Genomic DNA, 21,856 nt, shown 5'->3' on the forward strand with positions numbered 1-21,856 from the left:
CCGCTATGTGCACTAAGTTTGCAGTCCCTATGTGCACTAAGTTTGTTTGTGGTAAATGGAAAGACAACAAGAGTGAAAGGTTCAATTTTGGCTTCTATCTTCGCAAACTCATAATGAAGTGACTTATCATCAAACTCATTACAGGGAGTTGTCCAGCCTAATAGAGAGCATTTTGAGATCCTATACATCCGCTATAGAATGGTCATACCAGAGACCGGACCCCTCAAGTTGGTGACCGTTATGGAAACTAGTCGAAATTTGCTTTAACTTTAGACATGTCGGAAGTAAGCTAATTGCCACGATGAGTGCGAATGTTGATAGAGTGAATAATAGTGACAAGACTTCGCCACTATTTACTACGCCACCAATAACTGTGTCAGCTAAATGAAAAATTCCCTAATTACGAAAATATTTTCAGAGAAGTTCCTCCCAAAATATTTTTGGATTAGGAAGATAATAAGCAGTTTTGCTTCTACCCTTATTACCAGAACAATTAAGCCATTGTATTGGGTCTCAAAATTTTTTGAACAAAAAAATGGGACAAAATTTTTACGCTGATTACATGCTCAAAATCGTGGATTGGTTTAACTAATCCCTGAACGCTAGCTACAAAAATATGACACTTGAACACAATATGAGTAACTTCTGTCCACCCTTTGAGTAACTAATATACAACCTAAAAATCGTTACACAAAAAAAACTGTTTTGTAACTCGTTTCCACAACACTCTAAAACTAATGAGAATTCCCTTTTTTGAATTTAGCCATATAATGGGGATTCATAAGTCGAGGAAGGAAATTCATTTTTGTTATTAGTCAGAATATTTAGTTCCTATTTCTCTCTGTGGATTCGTAAGCCTCCTCGAGCCACAAAATAGAAGTTGCTCTGTCATGAAATCTTGAACATCTGCCATAATTTCGTAGCATCGACAATATTTTGATTATTATTATTGGACTACAATAATCAAAAGAATTTCCCTGTTATTCTGTTAACATCCTTAATTGAAGTTCGACAATTTTAATGATAAAATACTATTTTATCCTCTATTTTCAACCACTGAATCGAAGAAAGGTTATTTAAATCTTGAAAAGACAGATTAGTGCATATACCCAATTAAACGCCCAGCTCTTTGCCCTCTTTGATTATTTTTTAGCCTATTGTGTTTTCCGTTGCTGTGTATTAACCACTCCATAATATTAAATGATTTTATATCTCTGTGCTGACAATTAGTTTATTATAGTGCTTATAACTATGACGACAAATAAAAATACCCCCATCATCATTAACTTGTGAAAAGCGAAAAAACAGTATTACACTCATACATTCTCATCGCCAAACGCTCCATATGTAAATTCATAACCTCAGTTTCTAGATTTACCCAGAAGATAATTCTGTCCGTTTTGATGAAAAGAGAATTAATTTTTGTAACTCAAGTTTTCACACACCTAAAACGCCTACGTGTCTTAACGGCAATGTTTGCTCTCAAGTTCCGATCAAATTTGATTATATTGAAATCTGTACAACGCCTCAAGCTATGAGTGCAAAAAAAACATGATACTCAGAACTGGCCGAGAACACATTATTTAGAAGTAAAACAACATGAAGCTAAAGGTAATAATTATGCAATCTTGCAACGGAACAATGTCGAAATCAGTTTTATAAAGCGCAGTTGGTACTCCAGCTTCTGCGAAGTACTTTTCGCCTCTGAGAAGTACTCGTTAATGAAAGATCTTCAAAAAAATTGAAGATTTTTTTGAAGATTTTTTGCTTCTGAGAAGTACTCATTAATGAAAGATCTCCGAAAAAATTGAAGATTTTTTGAAGATCTTTTGCTTCTGAGAAGTACTCATTAATGAAGGACCTTCAAAAAATTTGAAGTTTTTTTGAAGATCTTTTGCTTCTGAGAAGTTCTCAATAATGAAAGATCTCCGAAAAAAATAAAGATTTTTTGAATATCTTTTGCTTCTGAGAAGTACTCATTAATGAAAGATCTCCGAAAAAATTGAAGATTTTTTGAAGATCTTTTGCTTCTGAGAAGTACTCATTAATGAAGGACCTTCAAAAAATTTGAAGTTTTTTTGAAGATCTTTTGCTTCTGAGAAGTTCTCATTAATGAAAGATCTCCGAAAAAAATAAAGATTTTTTGAATATCTTTTGCTTCTGAGAAGTACTCATTAATGAAAGATCTCCGAAAAAATTGAAGATTTTTTGAAGATCTTTTGCTTCTGAGAAGTACTCATTAATTCAAGATCTTCAAAAAATTGAAAGCTTCTGAGTTAAAATTTGTTATTTTGAACTGATAAGCATACTTGATTTCCATTTATTCCGCCAAGCTGACCGCACAAAAAACAAGTAGTTTTGCTCAAAACAGGATTCCCATGAAAGAAATATACTCGTTTTTAACTGCTATTTCGTTAGCATATATTTATAGTAATTACATCAAACTTACCTATGATTGTCTACAAAATTTGATTAGCAGAAGATTTCAATTCATTTCATAGTTTTTTTACAGGTATCTTAGCCCTGATTATCATTTCTTCTCCAGGGAAAATCGCCAGAAAAGAATTCTTTTTTATCGGTTTGCGGTTTGAATTAATTAGAAAAATCAATTTATACTTAATGATCTGTAATGTATTTGAAGAGTACGCCTTGAATTGAAATCAGCAACCTTCGAAATTTTATGAAATGGTTACCACCTTTTTTTTATCAACCTACCTTTAAAATTTTGTGCCGCGAGAAAAACTGATCGTAATAATGCCAGAAAAGATTTTGATAAACTTTTTCTTCGAGATGATCTCGGTAATTGAAAACAATAACCAATGTCTTCACTTATAATGCAGTTCAGTGTAAGGAGCAAGTACAGATAAGTACAGATCATAAATATCTGGAATTTTGTCGCATCTAATTTTGTCGCATCTAATTTGTCGCATCTAATTTTGTGCCGCGAGAAAAACTGATCGTACTAATGCCAGAAAAGATTTTGATAAACTTTTTCTTCGAGATGATCTCGGTAATTGAAAACAATAACCAATGTCTTCACTTATAATGCAGTTCAGTGTAAGGAGCAAGTACAGATAAGTACAGATCATAAATATCTGGAATTTTGTCGCATCTAATTTAGACACGTTTTAGATGTAAGATTGATAGTTACAGAAATCTGAAAAAAATTTATTATCTTTTTCTGCGCTGGAAAAAATGTTGTTAAACCGCTTCGTTCTTTCAATGTTTGCCAAGCTGTTAAGCTACGAGATGTCATATTTACACAAAAAGAAAATACAAAACAACTGAAGACAGTCGGACAAATGAACTCCAGCGGTACAGTTAGACGAACTTCTTAACAATTGTAAAAAATCTTTTGGAAAAAACGTTCGGTTGAAAAAAAAAATTGTTTTCGAAAAAATGGTTAATCAATAGTGAAGAACAAGGAAATGTTCGAGTTCTATTCTAAGAAATTTTTACAAAATTCATTGAAAAAAAACACAAAGAATTGGCTTTGGAAAAGCGATCACTTGTGTTTTGGGGTGCAGATCGTTCAGATGGACTAAGGATGCTTGCTAAGCTATTCCCTGTTGGTTAATTGAAACTTTTAAAAGTGGAAGCATTTGAAACATTTGACAAGATAATGCAAATGCGAACAAAATGAAGAATGGCATCAATTTTGTTCCAAGAAACGGAGTATAAGGCAGCGCAATGGCCTGTATACAGTCCAGATAAGAGAAGTTCTCATTAATGAAAGATCTCCGAAAAAAATAAAGATTTTTTGAATATCTTTTGCTTCTGAGAAGTACTCATTAATGAAAGATCTCCGAAAAAATTGAAGATTTTTTGAATATCTTTTGCTTCTGAGAAGTACTCATTAATGAAAGATCTCCGAAAAAATTGAAGATTTTTTGAAGATCTTTTGCTTCTGAGAAGTACTCATTAATTCAAGATCTTCAAAAAATTGAAAGCTTCTGAGTTAAAATTTGTTATTTTGAACTGATAAGCATACTTGATTTCCATTTATTCCGCCAAGCTGACCGCACAAAAAACAAGTAGTTTTGCTCAAAACAGGATTCCCATGAAGAAATATACTCGTTTTTAATTGCTCTTTCGTTAGCATATATTTATAGTAATTACATCAAACTTACCTATGATTGTCTACAAAATTTGATTAGCAGAAGATTTCAATTCATTTCATAGTTTTTTTACAGATATCTTTGCCCTGATTATCATTTCTCCTCCAGGGAAAATCGCCAGAAAAGAATTCTTTTTTATCTAATTTAGACACGTTTTAGATGTAAGATTGATAGTTACAGAAATCTGAAAAAAAATTATTATCTTTTTCTGCGCTGGAAAAAATGTTGTTAAACCGCTTCGTTCTTTCAATGTTTGCCAAGCTGTTAAGCTACGAGATGTCATATTTACACAAAAAGAAAATACAAAACAACTGAAGACAGTCGGACAAATGAACTCCAGCGGTACAGTTAGACGAACTTCTTTACAATTGTAAAAAATCTTTTGGAAAAAACGTTCGGTTGAAAAAAAAAATTGTTTTCGAAAAAATGGTTAATCAATAGTGAAGAACAAGGAAATGTTCGAGTTCTATTCTGAGAAATTTTTACAAAATTCATTGAAAAAAAACACAAAGAATTGGCTTTGGAAAAGCGATCACTTGTGTTTTGGGGTGCAGATCGATCAGATGGACTAAGGATGCTTGCTAAGCTATTCCCTGTTGGTTAATTGAAACTTTTAAAAGTGGAAGCATTTGAAACATTTGACAAGATAATGCAAATGCGAACAAAATGAAGAATGGCATCAATTTTGTTCCAAGAAACGGAGTATAAGGCAGCGCAATGGCCTGTATACAGTCCAGATAAGAATTCAATCAAAAATATAAGGGCATTTTTGGAGCAACGATTACGAAAACGGACAGTTTTTTGGGGAAACTTAGAAGAATTGTCACTAGTTTTTTTTTTAAAAAAAGGGCGCCTACGATGATGTTAGAAGCCTGAATGAAAACCATACAAACCGTTAGAAAAACTAATGGTGCTATGATGCTATATTAGAGAAAAACTTTGAACTCAAAATCTTTTGTTATCTGAAGTTTTTAATGCTTTTTAAAAAATCGGCGGTTTTATGTAGCTCTTTAGTACCATGGTGTAAATAGCACACAGCACGTACTTGACAATTCTGAAAAATTCACACATAAAAATCTATATAAGCTATTTTTTAAGCTATGAACAAGATTTCCCCTAAACAAAAAAATCTGATTTTAAATCATTTTAGAAATATCACCCTGAAGCAATATTATACTAAGAGAATTCTTTAACCATTATTTACGGCACCAATTCATTTTGTCACTCGAAAATGTTTTAGTTGAGGAGACGAAGGCGCAAACTGTAGGAAACGCGGAATTGATGTTTGATAAAAATCATTTCCGTAATCCTAGGGAGCAATACCGCAAATTCTACGCCTTAAGGATCATCCGCAGCTTTATATATCAGCAGTGATTGGGGTTCAAACTCAAATGAAAGCAATCAATGAATCTAGAAGTACCATTACCAACTCGTAAAAAAATCTAATTCAGTTTACTTTTATTGTGTTGCTTCAAGTTGTAAGCACAGTCCAACTGGAGTTATAAAAGGGTCTGTGTTGTTACTATTAGTGTTTGGTACACAGATAATGGGAAATTTTTTAATATAGATTTTTAAAAAAATAATTTGAGCTGAGATTTTTGTTAGTGGCGAACGTAAAAAAAATAATTAAACAAGTCACAGGGTGCATTTTCTCCACTTCAAACAACAAGTTCCACTGCATTGAGTATCCTGATAATTACAGTGGCCTTGTATTATGATTAATGATCATAAGCGATCAGAAATTATCAGAAGTGTTATCAAGATTTGTCAAGATTTTGTGAAAGGAAATTTCCTGGATTTTTCTTGATATGATCTTACAACAATATTATCAAGACTTACCATGAAATATTGGTATTTCGAGTTCATAGCAAAATCTTTCAAGTTTTCGCAAGATCTCGCATGTCTTATCAAACTGCGGCATGTATCGATTCACTGAGGATAAACCCAGAAAATGAATGGAACAAATTGTTTCTGGCTTACAGGTTGACAGCTAGGTCCAAAGAGAACCTGCTTGTGGAAGAAATTCAGAATATTGCTTTCCGCTGCCGATTTTGTTTTCACAAAAATGGCAACCTATTAAGGAGGATAAAGAAAACGGCACAAAGAAAGAGACAAGAAAACTAGAAACTAGAGGTTACCGACGAAAACTGAATTGGAAATGAATCCAAAAGCATCCAGTACAAATGTCCTTTCTCGGATAGATTTTTATGAGACGAAAATGACAAATTTAAGATATCGTTATATACTCATTGTATGCAGAAGCAAAGATAATCTTTCATCAATAATACCCATGAACTCAAATTGAACCTATGCATTCACTCCCCTAGTCTAGACCTGGATATTAATAAAAAACGGCCCAATAAATCCAGTTGGGGGTAAAAATTGAATTGAATTAAATCGTTAAGGTCGAGGCTAACGCTTTTTAAAAATCAGCCAGAATTTTTTCATGAGTCGAGTGAAAGTCCTTTTATAAGCATTTTGTGTCAAGCAGTGTGATTTCTTAATCATATTGGTTCGAGCATGTTTTTTTCATGGGTCCAGCTAAAAAATTTTTTTAGTTTTTTGCTTTCACTCATACAGAAGCAGCACCGGTGCCATACTAATTGCACATAATTGCACCTCAGCAGTCAAGCTTAAAAAAACTGCTCGGATGATGTATTTCGAGGACGGTTGTTTAAGTTCCAGCCAAAGTCGAGGACATCACGCAAAGTTCGCCGAAGTTACTCTCAAACAAAAAATGTGTCGAGTTTCATCACGCCTTAAATCGGCCGGAAACGACCCTTTAATAGTTCAAGATCTAGACTGGGGTGACAAATTGTGTTTAATTGTTACTCAACCGCTATAAGATTTCACTTTATCTCATACAATAGATTTCATCTAGGAGATTAGGATTGCGTGCATTGCTTAGAAATGTAGAAAATGACCTTGTCAAATTCATTTGTTCAAGAGAATAATAAAACGATCCATCTGCAAATATTATCAGAGATCACAACACCGACTCAAGCTTTTTAATTTGCTCTATCAAAAGAGCGAGGATTTTGCGACCAGAAAAAAAGTTAATGAGATATAAAAGGTCTCAATGGATTCAATTGTAGGAACAAGTGAAATTATCAATGGCTAGAATTAATAGTGTGTGATTTGTATGACTGGACACTTAAAGTCCTAAAATATATGTGAGTGAATTAGTGGTTATGACCCTTTCTGATTACGTTTTGTTGTCTTGTCCATCAATCTTGTTATCAAAGTTCTCAAAGTCAAAACTGAATCATATGCTAATCCAAATTTCTCTTTTCAGCTGAATCATTGAAAAATTAAAGTGATAACATTTTATTTCGTAAAAATTTTGAAGAGCTTCCTTTGTATTTATTTTATCATTAGTTTGTGGTTTTTTTTTGGTTAAAATTTGCTGTTTATAATTAGACCTATGATTTATTCTGATTGATTACAAGATTAGGCCAAAGTAGTAGTCTAAAGAAGTCTAATTGAAACTTCAGAGTGTGTCCATGTAAACAGCAAACTAAAATGATTTTCAAGAAAACAGAATTCACATTTGAACATTTAACATAAAAGCTTTTTGCATAAACTGATCGTCCAAAATTTTCCTTTTTCCCGCCAAAAAAAATCGCCCTCAACAACAAAAAGCAACAGACAAGACAAAACAAACTTTTTCCCGAAGTAAGCACAAAGAGTGCGAACAAGCAAAATGAAGCCATCAAAACGGAATCGACAACCCAGAAGCTGCCCTCATTATCCCAAAAATTAAAAGAAAGTTGAGTTAACATTAACAACATTTCATCCGAGTTATTCTAATGAATATAAAAGATACAAATTAACAATTTTTCATTTGGGAAGCTCTTTGCGGCAAGAAAAAGCGAAAACTGAATCTAAAATGGCTAGCAGACACCATGCTCTATCGCACCAAAGTTTAAGCCAGAGATTCATCAACATGGCAACAGCAAATGAATATGTGAGATATCCAGGAATCACAAAATAAACACTTCAATGAGGCGACCAAACACAAGTGTTTAAAGATTATGAAAATCCAAATCGGCGGACTAAATCTTTTTGAACTTTGAGTCTCTGTTGTGTCATGTACAACCAATAATTGCTCACTTTTGGTTGTCAAGTACGATCCTCACACCCTGATGGAACACAACACAAGCTTTACATTGGTGGGGGGGGGGGGGGGGGTAGCTCTGAACAAGAAACAAAGCAGAAATGAACAAAAGATAATCATATTATTCCCATATCACAGATAGAAACGGGGAGAATTATAAAAAAGAGTATTGAAAACCACGTTATAACCAAGGTTTTTCCCCACCGGCTGCAGAGAGCTTAAAATAAATGGACTTATAATATTGTACTTAAAAACTGAATATATACTTGTATTACATAATTGTTGAACTTTTCCCTTTCACTGCCTTGAGAAGGTGGAAACAAAATGATTTCTCAAAACTCATCGATGAAAAACAAACAAAACTTTCCAAGAATTGAACTGGTTGCCTATTGATAATTTCAGCAGTTTCAACATTTAAAAAAAAGAAAGTATATAGTAGCACGAACTAGGATCAAAACCAATCTAATCCGTAAGAACAAATTTCAAATTCAAACACAACCGAATATTGTTCAACAAATAGCTCTCAAACGAGTAGTTGGCTTCGTCAGTAGCTAGCCAGGGTTTAGTGAGGCTAGCTTTAGCTTGATTGAAGGGGCGTGATGTGAACGCAGTGGGTGGGTGGTGATGGGGGGGGGGGTGAGCAACAGTGGAGGAGCAACAGTGGGGGGTGGGGGTAACGGTGGGAGGGGAGTTGTTGGCTGCACGGGGCCCTTACGACCTGAGGTGGAGTGCAATTTTTCGGGAGGGGGGGGGGTTGAGAGGGGGTGATGGGCATTGGAGGGGGGTCAATGTCTAAGAACCGCCCTGCACACCATAAGTATAGGTCTGCAAATCAGTTTGTGAATCGCATACTTGGAGACTAATGAGCTAAAAGGCTCCTGTTGGGCGGTACCTGTTTATCCATTTTTGAAGGCGAAAAGTAAAATGGGTCAGACGAGAAATAGGTCGAGCAAAAAATTGTTAGAAAAGACCAACAGGACTAATATAATTGCTACAATTTGTTCGAGAGCAATTAGCAGCATCGATAACTTAATAGACTTAACACAAATGTAATAAACACAAAAATAATCTGAACCAAGAAATCCCAACAAAATTCCATTGGATGACAAATACACAAAACATTTTATCTCCACTGAACCAGGAGGTGAAGAGAGAGGGTCATTTTGATTCAGTTATGGTTTCTACGGCCTCATTGATAAACTAGAAACTTTTCAGGATACAAAAGTGTTATCTCTTGAAATGATGCGGTCGAAAATTGACTTCACTGTTGATAATTCTTTAATTACAAAAAGGAACTTATCAGAACATGAAACGGAGGGCACAAATCAATAGATGACGCCTGGTTAATAACCTCCAAAAATTGTAAAAATAACCATTGAGGGCTGATTGGTGTATTAAAAATTCGCGTTTGGAATACACTCACATAATTTATGAAATAATTGCGACTATCTTTAGTTTCCTGAAATCTACTTAATGCTGTAGCGCGAATGAAAAAGAGCTAGCTACCTTCCTTAATTTGCGCTTTAGAACAGTTCAGTTATATTCAACATGGCTCTGAATTCACAGTTGAATCCGACCATCTAGCAATTTCAACTGCTCTCTTTAAAATTAGAGACAACCGAACTTTTAAAAGCAAACTAGCACGTTTGGCAGACATATTTCGATCAAATAATTTCAAATTTGAGCAAATATCCGGTAAAATTGTTGATTATGCCTTTATTTAAAGAAAATCCAAAGGCTCAAGAACCAACCTTACCTTCTTCAAAAGAACACTTAAGTTTTATTTTATTTTTAATTGACTATTTCGTTTTATTTAAATCAGAACAAAATTGCTTCAAACATAGAAACCAAATACATCAGAACATCAAATAACGTTTCATCAAAAATGGCGTCAACATGCAAGTATGAAGACATTACACACTAACAAAAATCCTCTAACCAACAGCTGCACGCTTATACTGTCAAAACTCTGAGTTCGAACATGTATACATAAAAAGAAGTAATCCGTTGCTAAAGATTTTAAATTAAATCAAATAACAGTAAGAACAACAATGCGTCTTCAAAGTTCAACTTTAAAAATGGGAATTCCTTTCAATTAATTCGAAAAATTTGTTAATAAATCCCCTCAAATCAAAAGCAGTTGAATTAAATTAAAAGCGGGACAACAGGAAGCCACAAAATTTAGACCAAGTTAAAAGGAACAATTTAACGTAAAGGAGCTCCGAAAAAATCTCAAGTCCATATTCAAAAAGAATTCCATAATTCCAGGGCATATTCAAATCGATAGTCAAAAACGCTGGTTACAGCAGGTAAACATACATATTCTCAAGACAACAACGCGTCAGGACAGGAGGGACTACTTGGAACGTGACATAAGGGCGTCAGAAAGTTTCCTTTTTGATTTTTTGATAACAGAGCAACAGAATGTCAAATCTAATTCCAGCCAGAGCAGTCGAAGAGCGGGAATCTCCTAAGGAGAAGGTTGAAATCAAATATTTGGAAGAAAAGGAGGAGGAGGCTAAGTGAATTATGAGAAAAGAAAACAGAAGGGACAATTTGGAGAGGGAATGTGATGGCAACAAATCAACTTTTGATCCGAGTTCTTCCGTCAATATCTGTCGTAATATCTGCTCTAAACTTTCATTTCAACCCGTACCTGAGGTTCAGTGGTAATCAGTACTGATTCAGAACAATATCAGAGAAACTTCATGATCTAGGATTAATTTAGAAGGATTTAAGTGTGAGGTGATTTTATGAATTTATCGGAATCACAGCAAAATTCAGAGAAAATATTCTGTATTCTTCTGAATCAGAAGATAATCCAGAATGAATCAGTAAATTCGCTCGGAATCAGACAAATTCAGGGCAAAATGTGACCTTAATTAGACTCTGAATTTGTACTGAATTCGACTAAGAGTTAGGTACGGGAATCTTTAAAAAGGGTCAGATGTGTTTCAATGGTGCTTTAGTTTCTATCAGTTCTAAAAATCAGTGTCTTCACGCAAATTGTCTTCAAAAAAACCAAATTTTTGAGAAAATATAATGCTAAGGAAACAAATAGAATTGTGTGTGATTTTTTGTGTGAGACCATTGTTAAATTGAGTGACTCTATTTGAGCAGCTGTAAAGTTTTTCGTACGGAAAATTCAATTTTAGGTGAGAAAAGATTTACTAGCGTGGAATTTTTACCCTACAGTTCACCCGGAACTGCGTAACATGGTATCTTGGTACTGATTCAAAAAAAAGATGATTGATTTTCTTTCTGACTGAAGTTCTGATCATGTCACATTTTACAATTTATAGTCTGCAGTTTCTACTATCCATGAACCACTTTTCTAATTTTTAGCTAAGCATGCTTGTAATTCATTCTGTCTTTCAACAGACCGGAGTAAATTGCCGACTGCTATGAATCTGGACAGAGTTAGTCGCCGAATGACCTTAATCTGCCCAGGGATAAATGCTCCAAAACAAGGCAAGATAATTGCTTCAAAACAAAACTGCTTAACATTTTGCGTGTAAGCATGCTAGTGGAATTACTACTTAATACATTTCAAATCAACTATCGGTTGCTAAATATCTCAATTTGAGAACTTTTTCATTCTTACAAACTTTGTCCCCGTCCCGTTTTATTACGGGCACAGTTAATTAGGTCGTTGTTATGGGGTGACAGGGGGAGGGTGTTTGGTTGGTGACCTGAACTTGGGCATCGGGTTTTGGGAAATGGGACGGGGGTTTGCACAGACAACTCCATCACAATCGACTATTCCAGCGAAACTAATTATGCCGATGAGCTGTGCCATCTTGAATGGTCGATATGTTCGGCTTTCAAAATTTTCCTTTTCTCTATTATGTTCACTCTGTTTCAGCTTCAAATCATATGGCCATAATGCTTTTGTTATTCTACTGCAATTTTTGATAGGTAAGAGATAATGCAGTCGGTATCCAGCACTGTCCAGTTGTATGGCAGTCGGACACATAGGCTGGACAGGTGCAGGGTCTTCAACCATCAAATTGCATAAAAATTGCAAAAATTCATCTCCGATGAAGAACAGTAGGCTCGAATTCTAAGTATTCAGAAACTGAATATTACACTTCATTCCCACTGTAACAGTAATGAGCGCTATTGGTTTTCAATTGTGCAGTGCTGAATTACACTGACACCTAACTCCGGGCACATATAATACCCTTATGACATTTATTTGCGGAAACGAGAAACTTTATAATTAGGCTGTCTTGGAACAAAAAAGGAAGCAACAAAAGACTCGGATGTCATATAAACAGAAATAAAATACGACAACTCTATTCGTGCTTTTCTAAGGTTGAGAGTTTTTCAGAGCAAGAAAATATCATTGCTCTTCGTAAATGGATCTTAAATTGGAGGACAAGTAAAAGATGCCCATGACCACGAAAACGTCAAGATCTGAATCTCCGCTGGAACGAAAAAAATGCGAATTTTTGTGAGGGATGTGGCAAAATTGCAACGCATGAATAATTTGAACTGACGGTTTGTTGTTTCGAATCATATTTGATGTTGATGCACTCAAAGAAGCTAATGTAATTAATGTAATTTGTGGGACGACAAATTCAAGAATTTGTCATCGCGACAATTCATAGAGAGAGCCGAAGGAACATTGGCAAAATTTTTTTAAAAAAACTTTAGTAGAATACTACTTCAGGAACGCCAAACTGGTGTTACGTCATGGTGCAGGGTGGGATTGTATCCGTTTGTTCCCCCATTTTATTAAGCTCCGCCAATTTCGGAGCAGGTGTCTTCACACAGTAAATCATTATGTAAAGCTATGGCACGGGCTTCTGGGAGTGCAAATAACAAGCACACACTAAGCTGGGTACGAAGAAACCGAAAAACTACACAGGGTGGTACAGAACGAATCAACGGGAGCGATTTGTTTTCATTCTAACTGTCCCAGGTTTAACTAGAAAGAGGAAAAGCAAACTATTCAACAATGTAATTTTTTGAGCACTCTAACTTACAACTTACAACGTATTTCTATCATCCTATTACTGTTGAAAAAAGAATTTTATAACTTAAATAAAAATTCTTTAAAGGGGTCTCAATTGTTTAGTCAGGTAAACGATATATATATATATATATATATATATATATATATATATATATATGTGTGTGTGTATGTATATAAACATATATATATATATATATATATATATATATATATATATATATATATATATATCGTTTACCTGACTAAACAATTGAGACCCCTTTAAAGAATTTTTATTTAAGTTTTAAAACTCATTTTTTAACAGTGTTAGGATGATAGAAATACGTTGTAAGTTTTAAGTTAGAGTGCTCAAGAAAACTGCTCATATGTATATAAAGATGAGATAGAAACGAAAAGGGGGTTAGATTAGCATCATAAACGCTCTTTCTGACACATCATCAGAGAAAAATATGAATTATCCACTGGGCTAACTTTTACAGAGTTTCAAAGATAACACAACAATTGAACTCTGTTTGTACTCAGAAGATTTCGAATGATTTCTTTTTCATTTAATTTAATTTGAATTTACAGCATAGCACATATTTTTTACCCAAAATTTGAACAAAGAACTTTTACTCAAAAATTTGACCAAGAACTTTTATCTAAGAATTTGACCAATAACTTTTACCCAAAAATTGGACCAAGAACTTTTATCCAAGAATTTGACCAATAACTTTTACCCAAAAATTGGACCAAGAACTTTTATCCAAGAACTTGACCAATAACTTTTCCCTACAAATTTGACTAAGAACATTTACCCAAGAGTTAATTTATCAGAGCAAAACAGCTTCGAAACAGATCCCGAGTCGGAAAAAAGTTAATCTTGCAAGATCTTGCAAGACTCTTGCAAGATTCTTGCAAGACGATGTTACGTCTTGCAAAATTCTTGCGAGAATCTTGCAAGATTTTGCAAGATTAACTTTTTTTCCGACTCGGAATCTGTTTCGAAGCCGTTTTGCTCTGATAAATTAACTCTGGTTAAGTACCAGAAACGTAACCTACCAACTTTTAAGAAAAACTGATCACAACTCTTGCCAACTCTTTTCCTGCCTTAATTGAAGTATTTATGATTCTTTCAAATGGAATTTAATCATTTTCCTTTTTAAATATTTGATTTGATTGGATCCCACAAAAGGAAGGTCTGTTTTCCCAACACCTGATTATGATATCCATAAAATGTAATTACCTTGTAGCAATTCGAATTCGAATCCCATGCTTCAATTTTTGAATAAATCATAATACGCAAAACCGGATATAAACAAAAATGGGAAACGAAAATCTTTGTTGATGAGATAGCTTTGTTTGTATTTTCTATAGAAGCTGTATGCACTTACACTCAAGATTAAAATGAATTATTTTGCAGTTTTCGTCGTTAGTTTTGTCGGGCTTGCAATCCATCAGTACAGGTAAAACTCTTCAAAAATTAATTCACTTTGATCAGTTATAAACCCAGAGAAATAGAACGCCCGATTCAAAGACAGAGGGGTAACTCGTAAAGTTTAACTCGCAACTATCTGAATAGTTTTTTTGCAAAAGCGATGCAATGTTTGCACCTTCTTTTTGTCACAAACTTTAAATTGATATGAGATAAACTATTGAACATTTGAGTATTTACAATACAACTACTCCACATTTTGCTTAATTAGACGTATCCCTGAACAAATTTTAAGTCTTGATCAGTACTTCTTCAGCCAAATACACGTCTTGAATTGACAAATCAGTACTGATCACGTCTTGTCACAGTCTTACAACGTGCTAAGATTTGTCAAGACTAGATCAAGACGTGGCAAGTGGCATTATCGGGGCTCTAATGCAGTACTGATCCAAGACTTGCATTGAGGATTTTTCGGTGCTGAAGAGTCTGAGACTTGACAATTACTCCGAGATAGTAAACGCAACAAGGTACAAGATATCCCGTTTTTCCGTAAAATTTTCTCCAATCAAAAGTGTAAGAACCTTATTCGAAAACTTGCAATTTCTTACAATATATAAGTTTCCACCAGCACTGAAAAAAGCAAAGCAAGAATATTATGAGCATAAAGAGTCTACCCGGTGATGAGAAAACTTGAGGAGAGAACCAGCTCACAGCAGTAAATATTAAATCATTTAAGTTCCAATGTAGGCAGCCGCTTAAAAAATAATCGAAGGGAACGAACAGAAGAAACAGTAGTTATAAGATCTTTTTCTAGATTGATCTGAAGTTGATAAGATCGGAAAAGGACCATTGAAGTGAATACATTTAGCATGGATTAGAAAAATAAAATTTTTCTTTCAGAACTTTGGTTATTTCGTTATAAAAAACTGACACGATTGATTCAATCCGCCGGACCATAGTCCCAGGACATTTCAGAGCTGAATCTTTACATTTACATAGTAAAGTTCTGAATCAGTATGTATTCAGTCCATTTATAGAAATTTTTGAGCATGACAAAATCAGAAAACCTTCTTCAATCATGTTATTGTACTTAAAATATAAAAACTTGATTTTCATAATGGTCAGAAAAAGTTCATGTGAACTTGAAAATTTCGATTTCACCAAAAAAATTGGGCATGACAAAATTGCATAAAAATTGGCGTCCAAAACTGTAAGGACACATTACCCCGTTACCAGTCACCAGTTACCTTCCAGTTTTTACGCTGCTTTCATCCAGCTTTCACTCAGTTAATCCAGGGTGCCAGTTACCACCCCTCCACTGGTTCCGAAATGCTAAAGCGAAAATTTTATTGCCCCTACCTCCCCAGGTGAGAGCACCAACGCAAATGTTTCTCGCTTCAGTTTGGCATAAATACTGTAAATACAACAAAAAACCCAAAAAGAGCAAAACTCTCAGAAACCAAAAATTTTCAAGAAATATACATGTTGTTAACTATACGACTTATAGTGTTATAGTCTTAAAATGTTTTATAGTAAAAAATTTTAAATTGCTATATCTTCAAAATTTATTACTTACACTAGGAGGTTTGACTGTCAGTATAACAAACAAGGCGGCTCGGTAATGTGCGATGGCACATAAGGTTCCGACCCCGCCCATCCACAATTTTGGCATAATTGTCTATCAAATGAGGAACAGATAGAAAAACACAAAAATTATTTTTTTGGGAATCCCAAAAAACTCAAAAAAGGACAACTATTTTTCAAAAAAAATTGTTTATGAACGATAAGATAGCCTTCAAAGCAAATAACTCAGAGGAGTAAAAATTGATGCATTTGATTGCTGTGATATGCCAATATTAAGAAAGCGAGTCAAGTTGAACAGCAAAATCAAACAACAACAACAACAAACATTAATTACATCAAAAAATTTGTGTCCGTTTTGAAAAGAGAAATTTAATAACAAAGTTAACATACTATCAGATAAAGCTAAAACTAAACAAAATAACTTATAAATCACCAGAAAATAAGTTTTGGTAACAATTAGACAAAAAACAAACAAAAACAAAAAAGCTAAAAAATTCGCTTTTTTTAAACAATTAAATTCAAAGTAAAAAAAACATTAGAAATCAAGTAAAATATCCCAAAGGTTTACGATTACCAATTCTACTAAAGAAGGGCATTAGGAACTGTCCTTTTTCCTTTTTTCAGCGGCTGAAAACAACAACAACAAACAAAAATTCAATTGAAACTTACTAGAAAACGCTGTCCAAACCGTAAAGCCACATTTTGGCCCTCAAAAATTTTTCGATTGCGTTTTCTTCAAACAGCGACAAGGTAGTGTATGGCCATTCATTAGTAAGACTAGGTAACAAGATGACAAAAAAGCGAAACGTAAAAGTATGTAATAGTTTTGATTTTTTTTTCGAAGCAAAATTACATCCAAAGACATGAAAGACATTAATTACAAAAAGAAATATTTAAATAGGGTCACTTATTCATCCAAAGGAAGCCCATGAGACCTGCAAATATTCAGATTGTTTCTTGCGTGTACAAAAACAACGTCAAGTATGACAAAAACCAAATTAATTTACTTTTTTGTGAAAAACCGGTGTCGAAGCCAGTAAGGTCATAACGATTACGAAAAAATAGATTTTGGGACCTCAATCTCCTTTGACACCTTCCCTTGTCACCCATAATTTCATATTTGACCTGTATTTAACTAACAAGATAAGGTAACAAAAAGAAATATGAAAAGAACAAAGTTGCGAACTTGAAATTTTTTTTTTAGTTTTGTTAAACGATTCCTTCAAAGTCATGGGAGCCATCAGCTACGTACTAATATCAGAAGATCTGTTCATCAATTTTTCCATGAAAAACCGACGAAACCTATCCATTTACAGAAAATTTAATACGACACAATCGAAAAATTAAAAATGACAGTTAGAGACAAAATATTAAGTTCCAATAATTTCTTCAAGAAAGAGGTGTCAGTGCTGTTAAAACGGTAATCTATGTTGTTCAGGATTTTAATAAGTGCAATTATGATTTATTTTGAACGCTTATAATGTGATATGAGAACTGTCAAAAATGTGATAAGGTGACAAAACTAGAAAACGTGAAAAACTGGCAAATATCTTAAAACAAAAAAAAAACTGAAATCTAGTAGTGTCAAAGCCAGAAAAGAATAACTTCAGGCTTAGAACCACAACCGACGAGACTAAAATTTGAATCAGTAGAATGAAGAAGTATCCTTTCTTTGCTGAATCTAAGCTAGAAGTTGAACAAATTAAGAAAAAAATAGAGGAAAAGTTAATTAAGCCATTATTTATTTGAAAATCAATTTTTTTAAAGGTCGAAATGACCATAAACTTTCAAGTAAAAACCTAAATGCATTATTTTATAATTTCCGAGCTCCTTAGAAAGCCAAATAGACCTACCACTCCTGCGCTTTGATTTGATATGTTCTGTTCCTTTTTATTTAAAAAACTGTCTTTTTTTTTTTCAAAAAAAAAGACCGACCGGTTGCAATTCGTTTTCTTTTTGGATTGTAACAGGACAAGATTGGCCCAATACTAGCCCTGCTAATGCTAATAGTCCGTTAGGAACAATTGATTATTCGAATGTTGTAGATATAGATAATTTGTTCGTTGAAAACTCAAAAATAAATTCGGCATTTCTGAAAACCAACGAGTAAAGTTAGCAAAAAACGGCAAAGTTTTAATTACAGAGCACTCTCAACTGACGCCGCAGTAGGAATAGCCCCTTCTGAGTCTACGAGGATTGTATGAGTGTTGTTTGGGGATGTACTGCCGGCAAATTTAATCAAAGTGGACTAAAGTAGCTTATTTCGTGCCGTTTTTTGATGAAAAAGACTGAGTTTTGTAATATTTATCCAAAATATTTTACCAAAAAATTAAATAAAAACAATCAACAATGCTTGTTTATCTTTAAAAATATAGTCAATGACACAATTCTTAAAAATTTTATTAAATTTTAGCAAAATTGACGAAAATTTAGGCGAAAAATCCGGAAAAAGTGAATAAAAACTTGAATTCACTCTACTTTTCTCATAAGTTTAAACCTCGATAACTCCCTGTAAAAAACGAAAATTTAAAAAATCTTTTTAATTCCATATTCTACGCTGGACGAGCTTTCTAATGATACCAGTCTCAACTCTCTACTATGAATATATCGATCGGCGAAAATTCACGGAACAAAAAAAACCCATTTGAGTATATAGTTCCTCCCCCCTCAAGAGGGTCGGCACAATTATACCAAACGACAATCGCTTGCAAAGATGTCCTATAATTCGTTGCAAGTCAAACATTGAGACAATTTTTTTGTACTTGTTATATCATTTTGCATGATATTTTTTTCTAATTTTGTAATTTTAATTACTGAAAACTCTAGTTATCTTAAAGTGAGTCGTTTTACCAACATTTTTTTATGAAAATCATAGTTTTTTGAAAACTCTTACTTTTGCTCAAAATCACACTTTGAATTGAAAAAACTATTTTCATAACGGAAATTTGGGGCAAGTTTTATCTTAAGATTTTTTTTTTTGAGAGTTATCATTTAGCTATGACAGTCTGGCATCTAATCAGATACCCCTTGTTTTCAAGACAGCAGGAGATCTTCACAGATAAACTTCGCAGTTCATCGGGGCATTGCTGAAACTGGTTCGATTCACAATTTTTGATGATTTTGATTGACTGAATTTATAATCTGATTCGTTCTCATTTTTTCGTTTGATCCTCAAACGTTTTGTTTTTTTTTTTTTAACTTAGAGTGATTTTTGTTAGCCAAATTTTCTCTAGAATTTGAATTTAAAATTAGCAATTAGACAGCAGAACTCGGATTTGCGCAACTTGAACAGTAATAAAATTTCATCGTTAATATATTTGAAAATTCTAATGCGCCTGCAGAGCGAAATGTTAAAACGTTTGTCTCTCAACATAAATCTGAGATAGAGCTTTCGGATGAATTACCGTGAGAAATGTATCAACCTTTTCGTTGAATTTTGTCCTGAACATCTCTCTCATTTTCATTTAAAAAATTTTTCAGTTGCTAAATAAGATTTTTTTGGGCAGCACTATATTCACAAATAGCAGAATCCTTGAACGCTCTCGACCATCTGCGCCAAACAGCTTAAAATTGTTGTGAAAAAGGTCTAGTCTACCTAAATGGAGACGAAAAATGTTTCGAGAATGTTCTTTATCAGCTCAGATGTCAAAAGAACACTAGGTGCTGGAATCATTATTGAAACAACTCTATTTTTCAGTAAATAATTAACAACTGAGTAAAAGAATGTAAATAAGAAGATTACTACAATTTGGCGGTCCTCTTTATCATTTGTTTTGATTCTTCTAAAAATTACGGCTCCACCTAAATAAATATGCGTTGCTCATTGTGAGTGCTTTCAAACTAACAAATTTAAATTTGACTACAGCGTCGTCGGGGTAATTCTTCAGTATGAATCAATACCAGAAGAGATCGACACTCGCAGTTTGAGAGAATTTGTAGTTGACACAGTAGAAGATACACATACTGAGAGACGGTGTGGTATGCAATGTACAAAAAACAACTACTGCAAGTCATACAATCATAATGAGGATGGTGCCCTCTGTGAACTTATCATGACAGACTACAGATTACTGGAGAAGCCGAGAGGTAACAAAGTTCAACTTGTAACTTTTTTATTCTAAGGAAAATTTTCAACTCTTTTATTCTCATGAAACTTGTTAATTCTTTTATTTTCATGATATGAAATACTGTTAACAGGTACAAATGCTATATAAAGAATTGAGAAAATCACGCTTTCATTAATTTATAGCAATAGTACTTTAAATCACTTTTTCCTCACATTTTTCAAAGAAAATCACCGCGGAAATTTTGTTCAAACTCTTCTCAATTACATTTTTTGTGTCATTTTTGTATGACATGTCAGACTTTCAGTTGACGGAAATATTTCACTCGGCTGGAGACACTACTCAAAAGTGACGTATCCTCGTGGATGTGTGGGTAAAGTGGCCAGAGACTGTGTCCAATTTTGGGTTAAAACTGCACTCACCTCTGATGTCTCAATAACATGCGCTTGGATTTTATCCGATGGAGAAGAAACGGTCTTCTTAGCGCAACAGGAACCAGCTCATTCTTAAATTAAACTATGTTTAAAAAAATTTTGTTTGGCAGAAAGAAAAGCAAAAAACTCAAAACATTCGCCAAAAAACAGAGCTTTTTGCTCGACGTATATAAATACCATTATCGACAAATATGCACTTGAAAATGTTCTTGCTCGAACGACGAAAAGAGTTTTCTTGGGTTATAAGTAGGAAGCTTGACTGTGTAATTCAACTCAGAAGAACAACTCTTTCTAGAACTTTTTCTTAAGATTTTTCTTAAGGTGCCCTCTGTGAACATATCATGACAGACTACAGATTACTGGACAAACCGAGAGGTAACAAAGTTCACATTGTAACTTTTTTATTCTAAGGAAACTTTGCAACTCTTTTAATCTCATGAAAATTGGTAATCCTTTTATTCTCATGATATGAAGTAATTCTTTTATTCTCACGCTTGGATTTTATCCGATGGAGAAGAAACGGTCTTCTTAGCGCAACAGGAACCAGCTCATTCTTAAATTAAACTACGATTATAAAAATTTGTTAAAAATTTGTTTGGTAGAAAGAAAAGCAAAAACTCAAAACATTCGCCAAAAAACAGAGCTTATTGCTCGAAACATATAAATACTATTATCGACAAATATGCACTTGAAAATGTTCTTGCTCGAACGACGAAAAGAGTTTTCCTGGGTTATAAGTAGGAAGCTTGACTGTGTAATTCAACTCAGAAGAACACCTCTTTCTTGAACTTTTTCTTAAGATTTTTTTGAGTTTTTTTCAACATAGTGGAGGTCTAAACCTATTTGACCAGCATGAGTCAAGATGTTGATTACTTTATTTTTAAATTTCCGAAAAATTTAGTATATCGTTTGGAAAGGTGTCAACGAAAAGTTTTCATTTATGCATACCAATTTTCAAACCCAGCTTTGATAATAGCTAGCTCTTTTTATCATGACAGGCAAAAGGTTGCGTCTTTATTGCTATTGTATATGGTTTTGTAATTTTCAGAAATTCACAAGAATGCATGATTTTATTTTGAAGTCCAACATTTTAAACATATCCTGTTTTTAAGAAAGTTTCAGATGAAAATCTTGACATATTTGA

The 21,856-nt window shown here is 33.7% G+C and overlaps 1 protein-coding gene across 1 annotated transcript; it reads left to right on the forward strand.

The window, feature by feature from the left end:
* The first annotated feature begins 14,520 nt into the window (after nucleotides 1–14,520).
* Nucleotides 14,521–20,788, forward strand: LOC142355856 (uncharacterized). Its single transcript, XM_075407892.1, has 3 exons — nucleotides 14,521–14,661; nucleotides 20,080–20,300; nucleotides 20,586–20,788. The coding sequence occupies exons 1-3, from the start codon at nucleotides 14,603–14,605 to the stop codon at nucleotides 20,786–20,788; spliced, it is 483 nt and encodes a 160-aa protein (XP_075264007.1). The 5' UTR covers nucleotides 14,521–14,602.
* The last annotated feature ends 1,068 nt before the right edge of the window (nucleotides 20,789–21,856 follow it).

This window comes from Convolutriloba macropyga, unplaced genomic scaffold (genome assembly GCF_964194025.1).
Source record: "Convolutriloba macropyga unplaced genomic scaffold, txConMacr16.3 SCAFFOLD_3808, whole genome shotgun sequence".
In the NCBI taxonomy this organism is placed as follows: domain Eukaryota; kingdom Metazoa; phylum Xenacoelomorpha; order Acoela; family Convolutidae; genus Convolutriloba; species Convolutriloba macropyga.